At 35.4% G+C, this 19,569-nt stretch overlaps 1 protein-coding gene across 3 annotated transcripts in view; it reads left to right on the top strand.

The window, feature by feature from the left end:
* LOC102732812 (cadherin-10) overlaps nucleotides 1–19,569 on the top strand; it is a 163,379-nt gene that overhangs the window by 102,660 nt on the left and 41,150 nt on the right. For all 3 annotated transcript variants that reach the window (XM_081825929.1, XM_081825930.1, XM_081825928.1), the window contains exons 3-5: nucleotides 4,665–4,959; nucleotides 6,592–6,711; nucleotides 7,138–7,305. In XM_081825929.1, the coding sequence (XP_081682055.1) occupies nucleotides 4,665–4,959; nucleotides 6,592–6,711; nucleotides 7,138–7,305 (583 nt within the window). The remainder of the gene's footprint in view (nucleotides 1–4,664; nucleotides 4,960–6,591; nucleotides 6,712–7,137; nucleotides 7,306–19,569) is intronic.

The raw sequence follows: 19,569 nt of genomic DNA, 5'->3' as shown, positions 1-19,569 counted from the left end.
AAAAAAAAAAAAAAAGTGGCCTTAAACTAGATAAGCCACAATACCTCTCTTAGGTTACAAACTTTGTTTTAGACAAATACCTTAAGATGACATTTTACATGAAATGTTGTAAAATTAGAGGAAACCTGCCACATTTAAAATTAACAGGCTTTCATTAAATAACTTGTAGTTAAAGTATTTCTTTAAAATCAATGGATTGTTTAGTTTTAATTATTAAGCACGCTACTCGATACAAGCAAATGGGTTATATAATTAACTACATCTAAATAGAAAAGTTAAATAATAGGAAAATGACTTTTAAATGTGCAGCACAGGACTAGTTGTTCTATTTTCATTAATTGTCATGTATCTTGCCATGTCCTTTATCTGCTTGTGAATTTACAATGAACACAGCAGGTTGTGAATTTTTAATAGGCTTTCCTCAAGGAAAGAAAAGGTCAGTATTAACATAAAATTCTTCTTAAAGATTTGTGGCACAAATGTTTCACACAGGAGAACAGGTGTTACTGAGGAACTAAAGCCACAATAATCTGACATTTTTTTCTATGTTTAAAGAAAACTTAATGTCTCACATAATAAAATAGCACAAGGTCAAATCAATACAAAAGTTATTTCAAAGTGGATGCTGTAAGTTACTTGGCACATGATCCATAATCGTATTTCTTGGTAACATAAACAACTGATTTTGTTCAATTAAGTATTTAATAAATCCAAGTATTGATACCTAACATCCAAATAAAAAAAAAGAAGAGTAATGTGAAAGCTATTGTTGCAAGGACTAACTAACCCTGGTCTGATCTTTACTTAGTTAGTAAATGAATCGGAATGTGAAATAAAATTCTATCACACATACAAGGAATGAGGAACATTATACCAGGGTAAGGGTGGGAAAAATATACGAAAGAAGGATAATTAAAATAATAAAGAGCAACTTAAAGAGAAGAGAGGACACTTAAGCAGGAGAATATAATTCAAGAATTTTGTCCACTGGTCTCGTTCTGTAACTGTAAGAAATCAGTAATACCAGCATTCCTGCTATGAGTTAGCTCTTGTCTTGTGAGCGTTTCAAACATGGTTTCAACTCCCCAGGTCTCAGGCGGTCTAGAAATACATCTCTCTGCCTTACAGTAAATATCTGTTGCAGTTTCTTTCTTGTCCAGTTCCCAACATGTTTATTTAAATCATATTTTGATTAACACAGGCCAATGGTAATTTGGGCCCCTTATTCTAGTGTTAGTGTTCTGCAAGAAAATAAGATACTTCTTTTTTTTTTTCCACAAGCTCTAATGGTTTAAGAAAAATGTTTTATAAGTCTGGCTTTTTAAGACCAAAACTTATAAATGCATAGGTCTAATTTGTTTCCCTTAATTATAAGGAAGTAGAAATACTTTCATTTCTTAGTTGCGTGTAACACCCAGTGCTCATCACAGCACGTGCCCTCCTTTTTTTTTTTTTAAGATTTTATTTATTTATTTGACAGAGAGAGAGATAGTGAGAGAAGGAACAAAAGAAGGGGGAGTGGGAGAGGGAGAAGCAGGCTTCCCACTGAGCAGGGAGCCCGATGTGGGGCTTGATCCCAGGACCCTGAGGATCATGACCTGAGCCAAAGGCAGACGCTTAACGACTGAACCACCCAGGCGCCCCCAACACGTGCCCTCCTTAATACTCATTTCTGATTCCTCAAATCACAGTCCAGCTTTTAACCCTCATCTCTCTGATCTTGTTCTATCATGTGCAACTTCCTAATCCCACGGAAACTTCCATAGTATGGGGCCCAATTACAAGACGTAATTTTCTCTTTCTATAGTATAAGTGAAGGTAAAAATCCTGCTGTGATTCATATTTCAAAATTGAACTTTATAATAATTAAGATCTCATCATTCTAGCAATTTTTTTTGCATGTCTAACTGATTAGAATAGCAGAACTGGTCTTAATGATTTACATCTTGCTGTATATCCTTCCCCACTCCAAATCTACATTCTGTATTCACCTAGTGTTCTGTACAGTTTGTAAAAAGCAAAAATTTCCCTAGTTTAAACCTCTACTCATTCTTTATCCAGTAGTTTAAATGATAGCGCTGTAGGAAAGCCTCATACTGCTGTGGGCTAGTTTTGGAGATGTCTTGTGAATTTCATTTGAATTTTCCATAGCACTAGAATAGAATTGCTGATTAACTTTTAGAAGTACTTGATTCTTATGAGAGTAAGCACATATTTCTCAATTACAATTGTTGAATGAATAGACAATAAAAGTCATAACTGTTTGCCTCAAACCACAGTTATCTGATCCAATGATTAATAATATCAATAATCATTTCTTGAATTATTTTGATTCCCAGACAGAATAAGAAACATGCAATGCTTATATCTGCCATTTGGAAAATTGCCATGGTTGCACACTCATGTAATTGGAAAGGTTCCTGGCAACTATGTGTATTTTCAATTACTAAAAAGCATCAATCTTGTGACTTTTTGAGAGTGGTTCCCTGGACAACACAGTCATATGTTACTTCTGAGAGCTTTTTAGCTAAAAGCAGATAGTTCTTGAGTTTCTCAACCTTACCTTGTTGTTTATGAATAGCTAAAAATGCAGTAAAAAGCTATTTGTTCCCTGACTTCTCTTTTTCTTTAAAGAGCATATCCATTTGGGTTTTTTTCCCCCATTATATCTGTAATAATGAGTTATTTGTCCAGAAATCAGAAAAACTGAGTTTGATCCAAATTTGATGGCTTAATGTTAATTACTAAAAACCATTAACTAAAGAGTAGACTGCTTTTATAGACCCAACAATAGCCAGTAATACAACATATTAGTTATAGGTGTATGTTTCTAACATATATTTATTTTAAACAGGTTCAGGTTCATGTAAAAATGATTCCGCAGCCAAGTCCATTGACATAAGCTCCAAAAAAGAAAAAGAAACTTTCAAATAAAAAAATAAAATTCTACTTTAAATAGAAAGTGATCAGTTTAATATTCATATATGCAATTGGATGAAAATGTCTGTTGATGTAAATAAGCTAAAGCAAAATACCAAACCTTATTTAGATAAATATCTAATTCTCTAATTTTTTGCATAATTGAAGGATATTGTCTCCAATTTTAAATTGTCTAGGTTATACCTCATTGTGCCTATTCTGATTTATGACTACATTTTACATGAATTCTTAAAAAAAATGTTTGCAATGATGTCTAACTTATAATAAATGCCTTATAGAACTTTAGCAAATCTACACATTGTTTTCATATTTCTTATCTGATAGAAAAACAAAATAAAAATTTTAAAAACATAATCTCTTACTGCAAATAATCAAACTATGATCCCAGCATAGAAAATGTTTATTGGTTGGATGGTACAATTAAAGAAGAAGTTACAATCCTTGTATTTTACAAAGCCGTGCTCTGTCCCTCCTATACCTAAGCTCCACCATTCAGGGTAAGAGTTCCATGGAGAGCAGGGGATATTCACATTTGGAACCTACACATCAATTTCCAGATTATATTCAAGGTACCTGGGACCCATTATTCCCTGCCCAGACATCCCCAGCTTGCTTTTAGGTCCAAGGAGGCTCTGTCCTTCAGGTCAGTCACCCAAAAGCCGGACTTACCCACTGTTATATGCATCCTGAACCATGGGGACAGTCCTAGTGGGCATCTATTAAAATACAACATAGATGGACTTTGCCCATGAAAATAAAAAATAAAAAATAATATATATATATATTATATATATAAGTAAAAATATATATAAATAAAATAATAAAAAATAAAAAATGAAAACATGGAATCCTGGGTCTCATTTGCACTGGGATGGGTGACACAGTGGGCTGAAATGTCCACATGAATGCCTGCAACACTCTTTGACATGACGAGTGAATTCTGGAAGATAAGTGTTGTGGGCATAGACAAAGGGCAGGAAACAGACATGTTTTGTATTTATTGCCTTTTTCCTGCACAAAACTTGTTTGAGGTTATTAAGAAGATAGATTTGACAAGGTAGGAGCCTATATAGAGCATATTTTATTGTAGAATTTATTAACTTGATTTATAATTTTAAAATAGAGACATCTATTTTTACTCTTTCCCTGAGTCCCAAAAATATCTGTGGGGCAATCTTTTGTGTGTGTGTGTGCATATGTGAACCAAAAATACATAGTGTTTCTAAAATAGGTGCTATGTCTCTTACAACTTTGCCTGTCTTACAGTTAAGACATCTCTAATTCTCCCATGGAAATACAATAACAAATAATAAATTTATAAGAATTTCCTCAATAATATGAGAGTAAAAGAATTTTCCACTCACAGAAAGAGATGAGAGAAGTAATGTTTACACAAGCATGTCAAGACTGATGATACATGTCTTTGTCAAGAGTTAATTGCCTATGAAAATGGTTATTTACCAAGCAAAGCAAAGAGGGGAACTTGTTTGGTTTATTTTTATTACTTTTTTCCATTTAGAGTTAAAATCATACCGATATGTGAGAGGCTAGTCTTATTGTTTAAGACATATAGATGAGTGTGTTCATACTTATTCAACTCTCATTTCAAGAACTAAGATAACTGACCCCATTATTCAGTGATGGGACATGAGAGACTTTTAATTCTTTCAGCATTATGTACTTTTAGACATTATCATGGATGTGCTCTTTTTTATTTCCCCTAGCTTCATTCAGACCAAGATAAAGGAGATGGATCACTCAAATATATTTTATCTGGAGATGGAGCAGGTACTCTTTTTATTATTGATGAAAAAACAGGTGACATTCATGCCACAAGAAGAATTGATAGGGAAGAAAAGGCCTTTTATACTCTGCGTGCACAAGCTATTAACAGAAGAACTTTGAGACCAGTAGAACCAGAGTCTGAGTTTGTGATCAAAATCCATGATATCAATGACAATGAGCCAACGTTCCCAGAAGAAATTTATACAGCTAGTGTTCCAGAAATGTCTGTTGTAGGTAAGTTCATTTATAAGTGTTTTCATGGTATACAAAAAGTATAAAAAATAATTATCAAGAAATTCTTAAAATACTATGATCAGTTAATTGACATCTTCTTTGATTCCCTCCAAAGAGTACTTATTTAATTTCCTCATGTTGAAAATGAGTCAGAAAAAAAAAATCATTTCTTACGTTATGGATTTGTAAATCTTTACAAATAAGTAGATACTTCCCTCAAAAACCCAAGAAAATACCACTGAACTTTAGTAGAAAACTATGAAATACATCCTTGTCACTCAGATTTGTATAACAGCTGTGTAAAATTCTGACACGAAATATATTATAAGCACATTCAGAACGCTGTAGATGTATCTGATTCTTTCATATTAAGTATTTTAAAACATCTTTTAATTATAATCATTATATGTAAAACTCCGCTGATATAAATCCGTTATTCAAATAAACCAGTTGAAATTCCACAATCACATACTGATACAGAATTGAAAATTTAGGTTGTAGAATCTGTAAGACAGAAGGCATGATAAAGCTGTAAGTATAATATTCAAGATAATGAAATTTTCTTTTTCATTGGAAATAAATGAAAGTTGTATTTGTAAGCAAAGAAAGTTCAGACTACTTTATTTTTTTTTTACTAAATAGAGAATGACAAAAAAATAATTATCAGGAAGCAATGATAACATTTTTTAGAGATATATATTTAGACTTAGTAGAATAGATTTATTTCTCAAATGTGGGAGAAGTCATATAAACTGATGAAATAATTCTGATACTTTTAACAGTTGTAACAGCACATTTTCAATTCTGCATTTCTCAAAAGCATTGTTCTGGGATTATTTTTTTTTTTTTAAAGATTTTATTTATTTATTTGACAGAGAGAGAGACACAGCGAGAGAGGGAACACAAGCAGGGGGAGTGGGAGAGGGAGAAGCAGACTTCCCGCGGAGCAGGGAGCCCGATGCGGGGCTCGATCCCAGGACCCTGGAATCATGACCTGAGCCGAAGGCAGACGCTTAACGACTGAGCCACCCAGGCGCCCCTGTTCTGGGATTATTATTTAATATTTACTTCACTAAATCCCAAGGACTTTGGCAATTGCTTTAGTCTAAAGCCCTTTTATATTTCTTGAACTTTATTAAATAGCTTTTAATAGTTCATGGAACTTGGGATCATCTTGGATTGTTTCTAAATTTAGAATTTAATCTATTCATAAAATTGTATTCTAGAGCAGATGTTAATTATTTTTACAGTTAATTAGTGGACAGGAGGAAAGAAGAGCACACCTACTCCTTTGTGATCAGATATGCCCTTTACACTAAACAAATATATTATGTGAAAATGAATTTAAATATCAAACCTGAGCATTTGCAGAGTAACTGCATTTATTATAATCTGATACATTGTAGCATTACTTATGCGTGCATGAAAATATACCTGTTGGCTAACTATGTAGCTGAATTCACAATTTTCCTGTAATAACACTATAAATATGATTTTCTTGTCAATTATATATAAATATTTCTTTAAGAGGTCATTATTAAAGCCAAAATCATTCAAGTCTTCCATGAAAACCAGTGCTTTTGCTCCTCCTTCTGGTACTGTGCAGAACTAAGCTGAATTTGGATACTTCAGGTACTTCTGTGGTGCAAGTCACAGCTACAGATGCCGATGACCCTTCCTATGGGAACAGCGCCAGAGTTATTTACAGCATACTTCAAGGGCAGCCATATTTCTCTGTGGAGCCTGAAACAGGTCAGGAATCATGAATCAGTGTTTGTTCATTTAAGTCTTTATGATCTTTATAAGTAGAAAAAAGGTGGGAAAATAAGAACATTAACAGTAATGCTTACAGAAGAGTAATGATGCCACACTTAAAGATTTAAGAATTCAAAGTTGAATGATTGAGTGAGCTGATCAAAATATACCTGATTTTTATGGTTTTTTTACCTATGAGTTTAGGCAACTAAATAGCACGTATGACCTTCTTTAGGTAACAGAAAAACCACGCAAATGGTAAAATATTTACATTGAATCACTTCTGCAATTTCTAGACAATAAAAATTAATAGCAAAGCATACTTTGTCTTTCAAAAATCACTAGATAGATAATTTGTGGTCTTAGTCAACTACTAGTTGAGATTTTAATGAGGATAACAGAAGTTTTTGTATTTTCTTCAAGGTATCATCAGGACTGCTTTACCAAACATGAACAGAGAAAACAGGGAGCAATATCAAGTGGTAATCCAGGCCAAAGATATGGGCGGCCAGATGGGAGGCTTATCGGGGACTACCACGGTGAACATCACACTGACAGATGTAAATGACAATCCACCTCGCTTCCCCCAGAGTAAGCTGCCTTTCATGGTCTTTCCATAGGGCAAAAGCTTTGGACTGAAAAGAGAAAAGTAAAAAGCAATTGTCAATCATCTAATTTTCAAAACATTGAAAATGTGCTACAAACGTGAAGAAAAGGTGCATATGCTGATGAATTCACTGTTACTAAAATATAAAAATTAAATATTTCAGACATATTTCATTTAGAAGCTGGGGATCTGTGATCACAAAACCTGCATCTATGACTAATCCAAGAACTGTTTCTTTTAGTTAGCAAAAGGAAATAATGTTTTATTGGAAAACAAAGCCCTGCTTCTACAATGAATGTGTTTATTTCCACTTAGAATTCAATAAGAAGGATCCTAACTTGAGGGTAAAATATTTCAGTAAAATATCTAATTTGTCATAATATGAAGACTTAGCCAGAAAGGGCGATAGAAGCCAGAACCTAACAAACTAATCAGACTTGCATTTAATATCACTGGGTCAGACTTGCAGTTACTATTTCTGTGTTTGGAATGGTAATCATACTATAAGATTTTTTTATACTAAAACATTTTGTATTCCTGACCTATTTAGTTATAAAACACTAAATCTATTTAGTGCTACTGTTTTCTACTTCGATCTATTTTTGTTATAAAATGAAACCTTCAAATTCTCAAAAGAGATCAAGAATAGGTTAGGAACCATTAGATTCTGACCGTATAATACATGTATTTATTCTCTCTTTTTATACAAATTTGGTAGAAATGAACGGGCACTCCCAAGAATCAGAAAATTTCCCGCTGACGTGAAAGATCCTATACTTCAAGATGAAATTTATGTTGTTAGAAAAGTGGCATAGGGGCCCCTGGGTGGCTCAGTCATTAAGCGTCTGCCTTCCGCTCGGGTCATGATCCCAGGATCCTGGGATCGAGCCCCGCATCGGGCTCCCTGCTCAGCGAGAAGCCTGCTTCTCCCTCTCCCACTCCCCCTGCTTGTGTTCCCTCTCTCGCTGTGTCTCTCTCTGTCAAATAAATAAATAAAATCTTAAAAAAAAAAAAACTGAAAAAAAAAAGTGGCGTAATATGCAGGCTGTAGTAGGATCTGTGTCCTTAAGTTTAGAATTTGCTGTGTATTAACTTCTAAATTGATCCCCCAATTTTAGTTTGGTTTTAGCTTAAATACTTGTATGATATCATATTAAAATGTAGCTTTTTGTGATATTTATATTTTTATACTAAAGACTACAATGCAGAAGGATTTAGGGTCTAAGAATTCACTCTATTATTTTGACTGTTTAAAAGCATTTTGCTTTTAAACTATGCTATTTTTATCTAACTTTGATTATTAATAATAGTGATGATTTTTTTTTTTAAGATTTTATTTTATTTTTTTGACAGAGAGAGACACAGCGAGAGAGGGAACACAAGCAGGGGGAGTGGGAGAGGGAGAAGCAGGCTTCCTGTGGAGCAGGGAGCCCGATGTGGGGCTCAATCCCAGGACCCTGAGATCATGACCTGAGCCGAAGGCAGATGCTTAACCAACTGAGCCACTCAGGCGCCCCAATAATAGTGATGATTTGAATTGAATTGTTTAAAATCACATGTATAGGAAAATTATAAAATTCACATAGAATTTTTTTTGAGCAGACTAATCTTTTGCTTATTATTTGTGATGATCCTTTTGTTGGATATTAAGTTATATGCCCATTAGGTCTGCTGTTGTGGTGTTTGGCCCAAAACACAGAGCAAAGAGTATTCGTTTATGCCCTTTTCAAATAATCAGATTGCAGCTCCAGATTACCTGTAGCATGGGCAGGGAAAAGAAAACCAATAACAATCCCTAATGGTTCTTTTAGAATAAATCTGAAGATATGCCTAGTTGCATTAAAATTCAAATTTCACATTTTGTATATATTTCTGACCACCTCTTAGCATGAATTTATTATCAGGAGAATGAACATGCAAATCTAGGAGAATAAACCATAACTAATTAATCACATTATCCACAATAAGCAAAAGTAGTCCTCAAAAAAGTATTTTGTCAATAATAAATGACCATTAAGGGGAGTATTATATTTTAAATGCTCAGGAACATATATACACATATGTCAAAAACACAGCTCATCTAAAAATGGTGCATCCAATTAAGCAAATTAGTAGATTCTAATTAAAGGCAAAAATTAGATATTTGAAAAATAATAATGTCCAATGAAAATTCATTTTATATTCTTTCATCTACTACGACACCTTTATTAATTCATTCGATAATTATTTCCTTTCCTTTTGTGAAGTCAGCATTTATGATTGGTATCTGATAGTCACCTTACACAAGCCCTAACGTAATTATAATAGTCATAGCCCTGGTAATAATAATAATATAATGATGATAATAAAAAGAAGCATCAACATAACCTATTTTCTGAATAACATTTTTTGGGGGACACTGTACTGAGTTATTTATTGACCTACTTTATTTAATCCCAATAACTCATTCAGTTCAGTATTATGATCTCCATTTTACAAATGGGGAAACCAAGGTTATAGATGCTAAGGCCAAACTACAAGTAATGAAAGAGGTGGGTTGAAATCCATGTCCAACCCCCTATGTACAATACAATACATTTAGTGGAATTTTAGAGTACCTTGTATCTTGCCTCATTATTTTTTAATTATAGATAGAAACATAATTTGTAGATTTTTATTTTCTCAATTATCTTTTCTGCTATGAATATTTGCAACCATATCTTACTATTGGGAACACTCAGTCATGGCAATTAGAATGTTACTTGATAGTCTAAGTCATCTAATATCCAGAAAACTAGTTTTTAATTTCTAATCATTTCATTAAATAACCAGTGTTTGAAGAGAGTTCCACACTTTATGAAGACCATATGCAGCATAACATTGAGAACTCAGAACTAACCTATTTAGACCCCTTGTTATTATTATTATTATTATTATTATTATTATTATATCCACTGTATGGAAAAATGAAGGCGATTCAGAGTGGAAATGATAGACAACAAACAAATGCTGCTTAATAGAAATATAATGCAAACCAAAAAAGTATGTTCACATATGTAATTCTAAAATTTTTTATCAGCCATATAAAAAAGTTAAAAGAAGCAGAAGACATGTATTTTTACCATATATTTTCTTTAGCCCAATGTTGTCCTTTATACATACCAATATGAAACTTATTCAGATATTTTATATTCTTTTTTCCCCATAATTCTTTGAAATACCCACTTACATCAAGTATTTTCTAGTTGTTCTCAAGTGTCAATTCAGACTAACCACATTTCTTGTCAATAGCTACATGAGGTTTAGTAGCTTGGCTAGCGGCTGCCATATGGGACAGATCTGCAGCAGACTGTGGAGTCATTCTGCATGAGTCCCAATGCTGTCTTCTTCACTTAGTAGCTTTCTCATGTTGGTCAGTTAAACTGAACCCTCTATTTTTCAGTGCCATTCAGTAAACCTGGATAGCAGTGCATACTCCATGGAACAGTGTAAGACTGAACAATTTGACATCTGTGAAGCACTTGGCTCAATGGCTGGCACTAGCGTACTTATGGGTTCAGTAATGTTGATTTGTGCAAGTACTGCTCTATTACTATTATTAGTCAATGTTATAAAAGTAGCCTCAGAACTTAAATGTCCATGTAGATTGGCTGATCCAAATTCAACATTTCCCAGAATGCTATATCTGTGGAAGATAAACATCTCAGTCATTTAGAAGGACAGGGAGAGGTGGAAACTCAGATGTCCTGCTTCATTGTTTACCTTATTTTATTGTGTGGATCTACAGCAGTCATTCTCAGTCAGGGACAATTTTGCCACCCAGAGAACATTTGGTAATGTCTTGAGACATTTTTGCTTGTCTCAACTGGTGGCTACTCCTAGCATCTACTGGGTAGAAGATAGGAATGCTGGTTGACATCCTTACAACTCACATGAAAAAGAGTAACTTGGCCCAAAATGTCAACAGTGCTGTGGTTAGGAAACTTTGATATGTTATATGAGGATCTGTTCAAGTGAAATCATAAATTCATTTACCTAAAAATATTTATTGGGAAAACATGCTTGTACCAAACACTATTATAGAAATGAGATATATGAATTTTGTCAAAAAAAAAAAAAAAGAAAGAAAGTCCTGGTTTTTGTCACTATAACCTTTCATTACAGTAGGGGAGACAGATCAGATGTAAGTAAAAATATTATATACATACGAGGTCTTGGCTCAGTCATGGATAAAAATATGAACATGTGTGTGCCACAGGGAAGAATAAGGGAAGGTCTTGTTCAAGAGGTAATATTTTATCCAAACATGGCAAGATGAAATAGACCCAGCCATAGAAAGAGATGGGAAAAGCCACCAACCAGAGGTAATGGCATGTGAGAGACAATAAGATTGGAAATTGAGTGATGGATGTCAAGAACTAAAGATGGTGTGGCTGGATCATACCAAACAACAGGAGGTTGGTGGGAGATTAGATCAAAGAGCTCTACACTCACAGGGACTTTGACAGTAGTAAATTTTTATTGGTATTAACAAACAGCAAACTTCGGTCAGGTATGCCTGACGTAAGTTATCATCATGGTCTTGTGCTGTTAGAGGTATATGGAGAGGTGAACATTAATATAACATGGGCACCCACCTTTGGTCTGATTCCAAAAGAGGCAATGGATTAGAAGATTAGGGGGCACCTGAAAACTGAGTTCCAAAAGTATTTTCTGCTATTTTGCTCTAGATACTAACTTGTATTATTCACTCTTAAAAAGATACCTCTGTTGAAATTGTCTCATAGTCCTGGGTTAGTTCAAGTGACATAATTTAATTTTTAAAACAATAAGTGAAGAACAAAAATCTATTGCTTACCTTCCACTGACAAGCACTGTGTTTGCACCTAAGCACATGAAGATTAATGTCTTGATTCCTGATTATGAGTGGCTTATTGTCTAGTAGGGGAGAGAATATTTCATTAGGAAATCGTGTGTGATAAAGGAAGTATGCACAGAATGCAATGGGCAAACAGAAGAGCAGCACTTATCCAAATAGGGGGGCAAGGGTCTGAGTACATCATTTACAGTGGAAGCTTTTTTTGGAGAACTTCTCTCTCTCTCTTTCTTTTTTTAAAGGCTTATTTATCTTAGAGAGGGAGAGAGAGAGGGAGAGAGCATGGGCATGGGGAGGGGCAGAGGGAGAAAAAGAACCTCAAGAGACTTCATACTGAGTGTGGAGCTCAACATGGGGCTTGATCCCAGGACCCTGAGATTATGACCTGAGCCTAAGAATCAGATGCTTAACTGACTGAGCCACCCAGGAGCTCTTGGAGAACTTACCTCTTGATTTAAGTCTTTTCTTAAAATTACTACTTAAAACTACTATATGCCATAAAGAGAGGAAAAGAAGAGTTCACCAAGTTGGAAATTAACAAGGTTCTAATTTATGAAAGGGCATATTCTGTGATTCTGTGCAGGAAAAGAAAATGACAAATGCTTCAAAGTGGTTGTGAAGATTTTTTGGTGATGAAATAGTACATGCTTTTAATGTTTGTTTTTCTGTATTTTTTTATTTTTATATATTTTTGTAACTCAGTAATGCTAAAAAAAAAACCCCAAGAATAACAGAATAGAAAGGACAAAAGTGGCAGTTGTTTCCAAGAAGTCCAATTAAAGGAGCACAGGATAGCAGTTATTGGAATTTACATAATGGGAGTAATCGTGGATGATCTTCCCCAGTTGGTTTTAGTTGCAATCATTTTGTAAGAAGCTGGCGGATATTAAGCTGAGGAATAAAAGAAAAGCAGGAAGAGGATTGAAGAAATAATGCCCGTACTTTAAGAAGCTAAGATGAACAAGAAAATAAAATAGAAAAAGAATATATTATAGTAGTTAGAAAGAAATCTTGAATTAAGGGTGGTTTAGTAGATAATTTCTAAAAGCCTCCTATAGCCCAGGCACTAAGTGGGAATTAGGCTACAGTGGCCAACAAAGGACTGAGCTCCTGGTTCAAGGTGTAGACAATAAAGTGATAACGACATGAATATAATGTGATGTCTGCTGGTATGGTAAGGCCTGTGAGGAACATAAAGCAGGTAAGGGGCTAAAGAATGGCAGGGGTGCTCTTTTAGGGAGTATGATTGGGGGGCTTGTCTAAGGAGGCCTGTATAATTTCAGAAACTGAAAATGCATAAAATTAGGCAATTTAGCTTCTCTAGACCTGGGTTCCTACATATAAAATACTGAGGGTGTTACAGCTAAGAAATAAGGTCACATATGTAAGATGTCTTCAGTAGTAACTGTGATATATAATAGGTTCTTGATAAAAATGGATTTCCTCCCCTTCCCTTTTCCTTCTCCAGGAGTATAGCTAATGTTTCTGATCTTACTGTTTTCCTGTCTCTGATGCCCTGCTGCTGTTCTTTTGTGGCCAAAGATTAAATAAAAGCACCTTAAGCCTGGAGAGACCTATAACCTCAGAAGCCACAACAAAATGAATGTGCTTACCTCACAAGAACAAATGAATACTTGCATGAATGAGGCCTCCAGAGCACCTTTTCCCGCTCTTCAATCAGTCAAATGTTCAGTGGTCCTTGAATGTTGCGGTTTCATTGTGTTAACACAGAAGGTGTTACACTTCCTCCTCTGAAATCTAAGCTCCTGATATCCTGCCTGAATAGTTAGTCTCTTTCATCCCATTTCCTTTCTTCTTTCCCTAAACTCAGAAAAGCAAAATACGCTTCATGGAAGAGGTCTATGAAAAGATTAAAGTACTGAAACCTGATCACTGTAGGGCTTGGCAAAACCAACTGGGACAAGATTTGTGTCCAATGGCTTTCTTGTTTTTAAAGATTTATTTAGGGGTGCCTAGGTGGCCTGGTCAGTTAAGCATTTCCCTTCCGCTCGGGTCATTATCCAAGGGTCCTGGGATCCAGCCATGCATCCGGCTCCCTGCTCGGCAGAGTCTGCTTCTCCCTCTTCCTCTGCCACTCCCCCTACATGTCCGCTCTTTCTTTCTCTCTCTCTCTCTCAAATAAATAAATAAAATTTTTAGAAAAAGATTTATTTATTTGAGAGAGAGAGAACAAGCAGGGGGAGGGGCAAATGGAGAGGGAGAGATAATCGCAATAGACTCCCCGCTGAGGGCGGAGCCTGACTTGTGGTAGACTCCCCGCTGGGGGCGGAGCCTGAGTTGTGGGTGGGGAGGCAGGATCTCTTGACCCTGAGATCAGGACCCCATCATGACCTGAGCTGAAACCAACAGTCAGACGCTTAGCCGACTGAGCCACCCAGGCACCCTGGCTTTTTTTTTTTTAAGCATCTCTTGGAAAATGTTATGGTAACTGATTTTCGCCCACAACAGTGTAAGTGATTAAGGAATATCTGATCTGCAGAGACCAGGCTAGTCCCACTATCTTTGCCTTAATAATAGCAGAGAATGCTGTTGGATGAGACTCTCAAATCCATTAAACATAATAAAAGAGACATCAAGAAGGAAGGTCCAGGCTTAGAGAAAAAGCATTTACAAAAGCACTTATGCAGATGGTCAAGGTCCCAGCCAGCCAGCTGGTGCCTAGGTCTTGGCTCTAGTTTTTCGATGGGACAGTATTTCACTAGGACTCAAGAAGAAAGGAAACTAAACATCTGATACCCAGGCGAAAAGCTCTAAGCCACAAATGAGCCTACTCGAGGGCATAGTTCAGGACCATTGCTCTTTATTCACATTTAGATGATTTCCCACACATCTTATCACAGAAACAAAAGGCAGAGAGAGTAGATTATTTTAACATCATCTTAACTGTGGGTATGGGCTCCTGAGAAAACCAACTGTTATAGAAGTATGCCCTTCGTCTACTTAGTATTGAGTCACAGACATGTTTGCACCAAGCTTACAAGTGGGCATCAGGGAGAAGTAAATAGCACATTTCTGTAATGTCAGTTAAGATGAGACTTTTTTGGGGGGGGTGGAGATTTATAAAATGCAAACAAATTGAGTGATAGTTTTATTTGTATTTATTGTTGACTCTCTTAAGATAAGTTTTAGGACATTTTGTATGTAGATAATCTTCAAATATAGAGAATTTGACATGATAATGTATGATGTAAGTTTCCAGATCTATCCCAGGCACACTCAAAAGAGTGAATTTATTGCTGTCTACTATATTTTTTTGCCATGAAATATTAATAGTAACAAAAATCAGTTATTCATTGGGTTATTCATTCTGAAAATTAACACAGAATTTCCCTCTTATAGGAAAGTTTCTATTAAGATAAATTATAGGTAATGGGACACTTTGGGTGTACAAATAAACTTAATGAGACTCTAATTTTCTGACTATTTTAATACCATCTCTGTGTATTCCCATCAAAGTATATCTAAAGATTATACACAACTATAGCCAATTCAGAAGCAATAGTAAACAATTCCAGAATCACTCAGAGTCTACAGAAAGATTTCATATGTATATTTATGTGTTTTATCTGATGACCTAGATTGGCCACTGACTTTTTTTTTTTTTTAATTTTATTTATTTGACAGAGAGAGACACAGCGAGAGAGGGAACACAAGCAGGGGGAGTGGGAGAGGGCGAAGCAGGCTTCCCCGCGGAGCAGGGAGCCCGATGCGGGGCTTGATTCCAGGACCCTGGGATCATGACCTGATCCGAAGGCAGACACTTAACGACTGAGCCACCCAGGCGCCCCAGCCACTGACCTTATTTAGCCTATTAAATTACATAAATATGGGTTATCTGGTTTGCCTAAACTTAAATAAAATAAAGCAGAATTAAAAATAATAGTAATAGGCACAGTGTTACAACATTTACTAAACACTATAAAATATCATACAAATATCAGTTCATTAAAACTTCACATTTATATAATTATAATAATATAACAATATAATTGCTTATGCCTTTCTATTCATTTAAAAAAAAAAAACAGAAACTTGTCAACTTAAGTTACTTGTTCGAAGTTATACAACTGGGAAATAAATAAAAGTCAGATTAGGGATCAAGTTTCTTTGGCTCAAAAACCACTACACCAAGAAAGAAGCTGGTACATCAGAGATTCTCTTTATCTTCCCTGGAGCATTTTGCTTTTCATTAATTCCGTGATTCACTACTTGCATGTAGATTATATAGACAACTTTAGATAGAGTATACTAAATTCTTAAAATGTCTATGAATTTTATACAAACAGGGAAATGAAACCTTTATTGGTTGGTGCTTTTGCAATACTCAGGGACCAAACATGACTGACTTTTTTGCTGGGATCCTTATACTCCTTGGACAGATAAACAAGTTTGCATGAAACAAGGTCTTTCAAGGAAATGTCTATATGATATACGTAGGGATTTAAGACCCATACATTCAGTGAGCTGTGAGACTACCATAATCCCTGCCTGGTACAAGAGAGATTTGATTTAATAAGTGCTGATTTTCGCTTTGTAAATAGAGTCAACCTCTCCTCTACTGAGGATTCCAAGGTAATGTAGGCCTCGGGCTGATCTGCATATTTTAAAATTATCAAGCACATTTCAACTAGAGCAACAGTTAGGTATGTCCCAAGGAAAATGCTTTAGCATGAGAAAGAAGGAACGAAATTGAAATTTGTCTCCTTTTCCCTTTTTCTGTTCTATAATTTATATTGGTTAGATATAACTGTGGTTTTTACTGTGACCACTAAAATATTTGTAGGCTTCTTCCCCATGGTTCTAAAAACTGTAGTTTATAAGAATTACAAATAAATGGTGTTATAGAAGCATTCCTTGTTTATAAAACACTGACTGAAGCCCTACAGTGTGGGCAGGAACTATGCTAGGAAATATTAATAAATTAATAAAGAGGGATATGAGATACGGGATACATCCACAAATGGTTTGTATTTTGAAAAGGTGTATAGACACAAGTTCTCTCTTTCCCCTTCTCTCTCTCTCACACACACACATGCACACATATACACATATCTAGCCTTGTTTGTTACATTGTAGTTTCTCTCACACCCATTGTCTACCTCACTTCTTTTCTTTCTTTTGTATGTAGATATAGATTAAGTGTATATACATATGCATAAGTATAAGTATATGTACACATATATGTACACATGCACATGTATGTGTCCATATGTATATGTTATGTGCACACATAGAATTGGAGAATGATGCAGTACGATCCATGCTATAACTGCCCATTAAAGTCTAAATCATAAAATGATAAACTCTTCAGATGTAAATGGATCAGGAAAGAGAAAATTATTTGGGAGTTGTCTAGGTAGGAAAACTAGGGGCATGGGGGGGGGGGCTTTTCGTTAGGAAGGACAGGAAGATAAAAGGTCGTATCAGGGAAATGAGTACGATTTGGTATGGCTGGACCCCAGGGTTGGCAGCAGGGATGGTGAGATGAGAAGGCAGTGTTAGCATCAGGAAAAGGGATAGATATAAAAATAAAATGCCATATATATTATCTAAAGGAACATTTTTTAAGAGACCACCAGGCACCTTCTTCCTTTTGGCTAATTATCCTGGCAACAATGTAGCACACTGCTCGGATCACAGGAGCAAAAGTTGATGAGAGTCTGAACAAATGCTGAGGAGAAGAGGGGTTTGAGATATATTTAAGTGGGCGATCCACAGGACTTAGTAATTAGGTCGGTAAAAGGTTTGAGGGAGAGAGGAGGGTGAAAGAAAAAGCTATTTTCTAGCTTTCTACCAGAAGAACTTGTTTGAAGAGAGAGACAGGGATTTCAGTTTGATTTGAACATTTTGAATTGAGATGCCTGTGGAAAGACAGTGGGTTTTAAGTATCTAGTAGTGAGATATGTTGATCTCAGGTAGACACATGACATACAAGTGAAAACAGACATGTATGATCTCAGCTAGGCTAAATGCTTAGAGTGACAGGACTGGGGAAATGCACAATATTCCAAGTGTGCTGAAATATATAAATCCCTCAGAGAAATAATGTGCATGGAAATTATACAAAAATCCACTTGACACTCTCCTGTTATCCTATGGAGAGTTGCCTTAGACTAAACTATTTGGCATTTTTGCAAAATGGGATTCAAAGTTCCTCTGGATCCTCCAAGGCAAAGTTGAAAAATACCCCTGGATAGGTATACATATAAATACTTGGATACAAACTAGCTGTGCAAATATGTTTAGCTGTTACAGAGTTTTTAGTGTGCCTTCTGGGAAACACATTGCAAACAGAAGTAGTACCTGATACAATGTAATCTGTTTATGAATGACTAATGTAAGGTTATCTTAACCTCCACAAGTCCTATATACATTCTTGCTTCTATACATTGCAATTGTGTGCATCTATGGATGTCAATTACCTTGGAGACAATTTCCAAGATATGTATCAAGATGGATTTCCTACCCTCTGGAGATCAATGGCAGCTTCTCTAAAAGCTTTGTCCTCTTGCTTTCCTCAGTGAACAGAAAACTAAGACATCACGCAAGCATCTCCTTTTGCTCTAATTTAACTTCAATGCCCAAAGCGAAGTTGGCGATCCACGTCTCCAGTACTCACAAATTTAGGTTTCTGCCTTTCCTCTGGTGAGAGAGTTCATTTGCAAAGCCTCATTCCTTTGTCAGTCTCTGGTGTGACTTTCAGCTCCCCTCTCCTTTCTCCTAAATGCCCATTTAGCATTGCATAATTTCCTTAACTACTGTGCAGTTTCCTCCAAGGAGCTTTATCTTGTTTTTAATTTCTTCCTGTTAAGCTCATTAAAAAACATCTTTTAAACATTATACAATGGAATGGTTTATAATTGTGTCATTTTTCTTAAAGCAAGTATTGTTTGAGATTATTACGCAGCATAGAGATGTTACAATAAGATTACACACAAACAAATAAAAAATTAAACTAATGTTAAATTATTTTGTTGATTCATATATGTGGTGCTTCTTTTTATCACAGTGCTGGAAATGTAGACAGTTCTTACGTAAATGTGAATTGAAACAAGGGCAGGGAACAAAGGAAAAAGACAAATTATATCTCTTTGAACCTTATTGTTTTTTTTGTTTTTTTTTTTTAACCACTGTATACGTATTTATTTGCAACCACCTTTTTTAATGGGCACCTAGTTCTTTTTTTTTTTTATTCTTATGTTAATCCCCATACATTACATCATTAGTTTTAGATGAAGTGTTCCATGATTCATTGTTTGTGCATAACACCCAGTGCTCCATGCAGAATGTGCCCTCCTCAATACCCACCACCAGGCTAACCCATCCTCCCACCCCCCTCCCCTCTAGAACCCTCAGTTTGTTTTTCAGAGTC

This window comes from Leptonychotes weddellii, chromosome 7 (genome assembly GCF_054177405.1).
Source record: "Leptonychotes weddellii isolate Sample4059 chromosome 7, ASM5417740v2, whole genome shotgun sequence".
Classification (NCBI taxonomy): domain Eukaryota; kingdom Metazoa; phylum Chordata; class Mammalia; order Carnivora; family Phocidae; genus Leptonychotes; species Leptonychotes weddellii.
Note: the sequence above shows the minus strand (reverse complement) of the source record. Positions and strands in the feature narration are given on the sequence as shown.